We start from the raw sequence: 7,500 nt of genomic DNA, 5'->3' as shown, positions 1-7,500 counted from the left end.
GTAAGTATAGGTAGGGGTGTCTGGCACTATATACCTCTCTCTCTCTCTCTCTCTCTCTCTCTCTCTCTCTCTCTCTCTCTCTCTCTCTCTCTCTCTCTCTCTCACTTACTTAATTCCTCTTTTCCCATTTCTCCTTTTCCCAAATTTCTCGACCATTTTTCAGTGTCCTTCCTTCAATAAACATCCTCTCTCTCTCTCTCTCTCTCTCTCTCTCTCTCTCTCTCTCTCTCTCTCTCTCTCTCTCTCTCTCTCTCTCTCTCTCTCTCTCTCTCTCTCTCTCTCTCTCCCTCCCCCCCCCTTCTTACGTCATTCTTGTTTTCTTTCCTTCTCTTTTCCCAAGTTTTATTCTATTTGTTCTTCCCTTTCCCTGTCTCAAACATATATTTTCTATTATTTCTCTTCTTTTATTTTCTCCTTTTTTTTCCTATTCCTCCTTCGAAATACTCTTCTTCATTTCCTATTTCTCCGTTTTCCTCTCCCTTTTCCCATATTTTCCTGACATATCTCTTTTCATATTTCCTTATATTTCTCCTTCCATTTTCTCTTCCCTTCCCTTTCTTCCTGCTTATTCTCGCATCTTCTAAGTCTCGTTTCCCTTCTCTGTATCTTTCCTTCTCCTATTCCGTTTCTCCTCTCCTTTTTTTTTCTTTTATTATTTTCTCCTCCTCTTTTCCTCTCCTTTTCTCGTGTCTCCCTCCATTTCTCATTCATTTTTTTCTCCTTTCATCTTCTATGTCTTATTTCCCTTCTCTGCATCTTTCCTTCTCCTATTCCTTTTCTCCTCGTCTTTTTCTTCTATTTTTTCCTCTCCACCCATTTTCTTCTCCCTTTCCTCTCCCCATTTCATCATTGCCTCCTGGTTTTCGTGTTTTTATTTGTCTATTATTGTAATTATTTTATGTCTCGTCCTTTTTTTCTCTTTCTTTCTTTATTAGTCATGTGCCTTGTTCGTCTGGTGTCTTTAATTTTCTCTTTTTTCTCTCTTTTTCTCTTTTTCTCCTTCTTCCTTGTCCTTGTGTTTGTTGTCATCGTTATTTGGTTGTTTGTTTGTTAAGTGTAGTTTGTTTTTGCGTGTGTGATGCCTCTTGCAGTGGCTTCCAGTTATAACAACAACAGCAACAACAACAGCAACAACAAGAACAACAACAACAACAATAATAATAATAACAATAACAATAATAATAATAATAATAATAATAATAATAATAATAATAATAATAATAATAATAATAATAATAATAATAACAATAAAGTCATCCCATCTCTTCTTTTGATTTAATATAATTTGTTACCTTTTATACACCAAACTTGACAAGAAATATGTAGATTTAAGAGGATTTAATACTTTTAGTCTGGTTTCAAGAAATTTTTTACAGTATTCCAATCAGACTTGTTAAAATATTTTCTGTAATGGCTACAAAATTTGAATGTGTGGCTGGCAACGGTAAAGATAGATTATTGACTGAAATAATTTGTTAGTGTATTTGAATGAAGATGCATTTGGTATCATTATTGATGTTTTTAAGTTACCTGTAGCATGATGATGATAATGGTGATGATGATATTGTTGTTTTGTAATCGTAAATAAGGAAAAATTGATGTTTTTTTGAGCCCTCCAGCATGATGATGATGATGATGACGATGATGATCCATTATAGTCACTACAAACAGAAGGGTAGGTTACTTGAAGAAGATACGTACACGCTGATCAAATAAGAATAAATAAATGAATAATAAATACATCTTGTATAGGAAAAAAAAAAATATTTCAAGGTAACTAGTGAAAAACTGAATAAATAATAAAAGTTATCTTGTATAGGAAAAAAAAACGTTATTTAGGTAACTAGTAAATGAATAAATAAAATCATAAAACTTACCTTGTATAAGGAAACCAAACATGTTATTTCAAAGTGACCAAAAAAATAGATAAATAATAAGTCATCTTGTATAGGAAAAAATAAATAAATAAATAAAACGTAATTTCAAGGCGACGACAAGTATCAAGTCTGCTATGTGGCACAGACGCGTCCAGTTTGGTAGGAGAAAGTTGACAGTCTGGCAGCTGTCTATCTTTTGGCAACCCTTTGACTGCTTGGACTCACTCTTGCTTCATTTGAGTAACTGGAGATGATTTCACTGAGCAGACTAACTATGGGTCCGTATTAGCAAACACTTCATCTGATTGTTACTAAATTTAACAGACTGTAGTGGAAGTTTTCAAGGGTGTTTTCATGTTTCTACTTATAGTCTCCGCCATCAGTAGGAAAGTTATTTAGCAAACTGTAGTGGAGTTTTCAGAGGTGTTTTCATCTTTATACTGATAGAGTGACAAGTATTCTTCATAATCGGTAGGAGAATCTTTCAATGTAACCTACTTAATAGAGTGTGATGAAAGTTACTGGGGTTTTCAGAGGTGTCTTTTTGTTTCTACTGTTAATCTAACGAATATTCTTCACCATTAGTAGGAGAAACACCCATAGGAACATAGTGGAAATTACCAGGATTTTCAAAGGTGTCTTCATGTCCCTATTGATATTCTAACCAGTACTCTACACCATCAGTAGGAAAAACACCCATAGAACCCAAGTAGTTATTTACAAGGGCTACAGAAATGACTAGTCGGGTATGTATCGGTGTGTCCCAATGATGATACAAATACCTCGTTGAATTATCGCCATACTCATGAAAACTCTCTTGAAAGCCCCAGTAACTTCCACTATAACGTGAAAGCAGTCGAGACAAGAAACCAAAATGTTAGAGAATGCAGATCTAGAAATACAACCACGTACAGTATAGATGATGAAAAGTTTGACATGCCTCATCACTCTTGCTGTCAGTGGTGCCTTGGAGAATAATTCTTATCTTCCTTTTACTATTTAATTAGTATGAGCATAAATACTGGCACTGAAAGGTTTAAATGACTCCATTACTCCTTTCGGTGTCAGTGGTGCCTTTAAGAATTGCTTCAAAACTTAACTATTTATTTAATAATCTAATAAGTATAAGCATAAATAAAGGTATAGACATTTAAAGATCTCAGCTATTCCACCTTTCCTTCTCTTGTCAGTGGCGTCTTTGAAAATTATGCTTTATATCTGAACTATTTCTTTTATAATCTAATTAATATATGCACAAGTAAAGCTACAATCACTTAAAGATCTCAACTGCTCCATCTCTCTTCCTGTCACTGATGCCATTCAGAATCACTCCCTTGCAGTAGACCTTATTTTAAGCTTGAGATGTCACCACACCAGTCATAAGGTTAGTCTGTGGCTGTGGTGCTGTGCTGTGGTGATGCTGTGCTGCTGTGTTGCATGGCTGCTTCTCTCAGTGACCTCTCTGTCTTTCATCCTCCCTTTCTTCCTTTCTCTCTTTGTTTTCTCTACATATTTATAGTTCCCTGGATATTCTTGGCAGGTGTCAGGGCCGCACGTGGGTGTCAGGTAAACACGTGAAGACTAAACACGGCATCAGATCCCTCTAAGATATCCAACACGATTATTTACCGGGAATTGTGACATTTTTATTGTCACTGATTTGGCGTATTGGTTCTCAACATGTGGTGTTTGTTTAATGCCTTTTTGAAAGTGTGTTTGTGGTAATGTTTCTTTGTGTGGTCTGCTTTTGTCTTTTTCCTGTCATAGTCTCTTTTCTTTTTAGTTTTTTTTTTCAGGACAATCAAAAGAACACTATTTTCTATGACAATGGTCTGATATCTTTGTCACATTTTTGTTAAATTTTTCAAAACATTAAATAATAAACATTTCTATAACACCTAACTTAACAATCACAAAAGTACTCAACTTTCTATGACCACATCCCTAACGAATCCAATCTGGTATCATTTATTTTTCTATTTTAAAAGCACAGTATTGCTCGTATGACCCTTACAGTAATGCCATCCCTAGAGGATAGCAGAGGGAGCCTGATGCCTGAGTGAGCTGCGTCCAGCCCTGACCAGTGACCTATTTTTCGAGTACCAACAGATGCATGCACTGTGGCGAGGCGTGGATGCTTGGCAGTGTGACTTGCGCCCGCCACAATACACCCGGTTTTCTGTCCATCTCCCCAACCCAAGAGGTGTGGGGAGAGGGATGAGGGCGGGCGGGAAGTGGAGGGATGCCCGTGGTGTATTGTGGGCGTGGGCGAGGGAGTGCAACCAAGCTACTCCCGCTGAAGAATGACAGAGGCGAGGTAAGTGCATCTATCGTACAACAAGAGGGTTGGGATGGATAGCTTTGGGCCGCTGGGTCTTGCCTGAACCGTGATGACCCGTGACTGTCGCCTCTGTTTGACTCTTACCCGTTGTGTTGGCCTTCAAGTGCGGGATAAAGGGCTGGTTGGTGAGGCAAGAGTGCTACAAAGGAAGGCTACGGGCTGAGTGTCATGGCATCTGTATTCATAAAGTTGCCTTCTGTCAGTTTGTGGGTTGCACCTCTGACCAACTCCTGACTCCTGCCTCCTCCTTAACTCTTTTTATTCTCAAATTATGTCTCCTTAACTTGTACCTCCTAACTCTGCCTCCTTTCTCCTAACTCCTACCTCCCAACTACACTAAATCCTGAAGTAAAGACTAATAATGTCAACTTTTATGTATGTTAGTACAGGAATTGCATCAGCGAGGCTTTGCTTGTTGCTTTATCTTACGTTCTGGCTCACGTCGTATTCAAATCATAGAAGAATATGATGTAATTGTGTGATGATGATGGTGATGATGATGATGATGATGATAACTAATGGAGTCTTGGTAATGTGAATGGTGTGCGTGCGGGGATAGAGCAAGGCCTGGACAGTGAGGTGAGGGAAGGTTTACATTATTTGAAGCTTTACTGTACATATACCCAATGGTTGGCAGAGTTTATTGCGGCGGTTCAGGCGATGATCCCGCGGCTCACCCACACCACCCTGGCTTGACACCTCCCGTCACCCCGTCGTCCCCTCAGTAGTGGTGCATGCCTCGATAACCTGTAGCTAGCCTGTGTAGCTGTGGTCACCCAGAGTAGATAAGAGCAGCGCGGCACTGCACGTGCACGGCTTAGGGAAGCTGTCAACGTGCGCTGCGTCACTCACTCGCCTGATAAGCCATTACTTACTTATCTCTTCCTCTTCCCTCGTGTCCTTCCTGTGTCACTCAGGCTTCCGTAGACGTGGGTAGCAGCATGACTACCTCACCCACTGCACGTCCGCCTCGTGTGTGTAGTACTTACGCTGAGCCCCGAGAGGCCCTGTGGTAGCGGCCAGTGTGCCTGGCTGTAGCACCGCGCCTGACGGGGCGCGGGAGGGCGTCGGTGGTGTGATCGCCCCGCCGCCCAGGAAACAGCGTGCATGGGCGTGGTGAGCAGTGCGGTGACCAGCGCGGTGACCAGCGGAGGGCGCGTGGCAGTGGTGCCACTCGGGGCCGCGTCAGGTGCCGCGAGAGGAGAGGGAGGCTGTACATTCTGTAAAGGTGCCTATATTTACCGCAGGTGGAGACGAGCAAGTCAGTGACGTACTGTGTGCGGGCCGGCGGGGAGGCGGGGCCAGGCGGCGGCCCGCTGCCAGACCCAGCGCGCCACCACACCTCTCCCTTCTTCTCCCTGGACACCACGTGCTGTGATGACTCTCACGACGCCTACACCGCCTCCCCCACCGGCATCTACGCCCTGCTGGGCCTCTCCAGATGCTGGTGGAATTACACTGTAACGTCGCCGCCGGCGGCAGACGATATAGGTGACGTCATGGAGGAGGGCGTGGCCACCGACCAGCGGGGCGGGACTGGCCCCGAGGTGACAGGGATCGGCTGGTCTCTGCCATGCAGTCTGTCTTCCCTCCTCGCCATGAACTGTCGGGCGCGGGCGGAGGGCCTGGCGCGCCGCCTGCAGGCCAAGGTGCGACTCGGTAACGGCGGCACGTCAGCCTTCGAACAAACGTCGCTGGTCAATCCTGGGCCGGACGACCACTACGCCTCCATGGAGTGCCGCCACTCCTCCCTGGACGACCCGCACGTGGACCTGCTGGAGGGCTCCAGCCTGCGACCCATCCACGTGGTGACCTCCGAGCCCACGCTGCACATGTGTCACCCGCCGCAGCCTGACCTGGTGCACCTGCACGAGCAGGATTCTGACGTGTACTACGACTTTGACCTGGCCAGCCCCGATGAGCCGGCTGACGCCGAGGAGGACAGGGAGAGGGAGGACCAGCAGGAGGGCGGGGAGCAGCTGCGTCAGTCCGAGAGCGGAGAGAGGCCCGAGAGTGGCTGCGTCACCTCCGTCACATCGCCCGTCATGTTTGACGACGAGAGGGAAGACGATGACGAGGAAAGTGAGGAGCTGTGCGTGGCGGTGGACCTCCACCGTGACGAGGACGTCGTCGCCTGTTCACCGGATGCCGATCTCCGCGCCGTCAGGCAAATCTTGTCTCACTCATCCCTTAAAGACGCCCACGACTTTGGAATAGAGTCAGCTGACAGTGACGCCTGGAGACGAAATGGCGAGTGTGAGATGGTGGGCGTGCGGGGCGTGCAGGGGGGGCTGGGAGAGGGCGTGTGTGAGTGTAGTGATGGACACAAGGATTCGGTGGGGCACTCGGGCACAGAGGGCGCTGGGGGGCCGGCACACACCTGCACCCGGCACCCAGTGTGGGTCACCTCGCCAGTCGCCAAGAGCGGGTCGTGCTGGTGCCACCACGCCCCGGGCACGCCGCCGGCCGTGCCTCGCACCTCGGCTGGTCGCCTCGCGTGCTACGCTACGCCTACGCTTTACGACGCCGGCAGCACCAGGAGTAACGGAGGGCCGTGCTGGGGCCGCGAGGGCAGTGAGGTATGCCGTGTTGAGGCTTGTGTGATGATCGATAATGAAGGTCATAACAAAGACGACCAAGGTCACGAGAGCACTCAGCGGCTTGCGGGAGAGAGCGGGCAGCCCGCGAGGACTCTATCCCCCAAGACGCTGCAGTCCTCGAGTCCCGAGGGCGAGCCCGCCGCCACCAGAGGCAATGAGGAGGTCGAGGCGCCCCTCCCTGCGGAGGAGGAAGACGCCCTGAACAGTTCCCCGGAGAGCAGCGGTGCCCCGGAGGCTATTTCTGGCAGCTCGCCTCCGCCGCCCGCCGAACCTCACCTCTACCCGACCTCTGGGGAGGAGCGTCCCGCCGAAATGGAAGCGCGGGACGACGAGGCCGACCTCCCGCCCAAGGGGGAGGAGCTCAGCCTCGAGGACGACGCCGAAGTGATCGAGACGCTGGACGAGGACGAAGAGGAGAGTGAGGAGGAAGAAGCCAACGAGGAAGACGTGGAGGAGGAGACCATTCTTACCGGCAAGTTTCGTAACATCCGCAGCTACAAGGAGAGAGTGCGGCGCCTGTCAGACGACATCGAGGACCACCCGCTGCCTGTCACCGTCATCACCTACGACGACGAGAGTCTGCCAGACCAGGAAGACGATGTGGCAGAGTCCGCCAAGGCGGCGGAGGAGGAGGCCATCTCAGGGTCCGAGCTAGCGTCGCAGCTGTCAGAACTGCAGGTGG

General features: G+C 47.4%; 1 protein-coding gene across 2 annotated transcripts in view; it reads left to right on the top strand.

Annotated features, from left to right (window-relative positions):
- Window positions 1-7,500, top strand: part of LOC135091721 (uncharacterized) — a 49,623-nt gene that overhangs the window by 22,970 nt on the left and 19,153 nt on the right. The window contains exons 4-5 of one of the 2 annotated variants that reach the window (XM_063989626.1): window positions 3,987-4,194; window positions 5,466-7,500. The exon at window positions 5,466-7,500 is cut by the window's right edge and continues 581 nt beyond it. In XM_063989626.1, the coding sequence (XP_063845696.1) occupies window positions 4,120-4,194; window positions 5,466-7,500 (2,110 nt within the window). In that variant the 5' untranslated portion in view covers window positions 3,987-4,119. The remainder of the gene's footprint in view (window positions 1-3,986; window positions 4,195-5,465) is intronic. The other variant, XM_063989627.1, reaches the window with a different exon arrangement.

The sequence above is a fragment of the Scylla paramamosain genome, chromosome 38 (assembly GCF_035594125.1).
Source record: "Scylla paramamosain isolate STU-SP2022 chromosome 38, ASM3559412v1, whole genome shotgun sequence".
Taxonomy (NCBI): domain Eukaryota; kingdom Metazoa; phylum Arthropoda; class Malacostraca; order Decapoda; family Portunidae; genus Scylla; species Scylla paramamosain.
The sequence above is the reverse complement of the archived record's forward strand: the minus strand, read 5'-3'. Positions and strand labels throughout refer to the sequence as shown.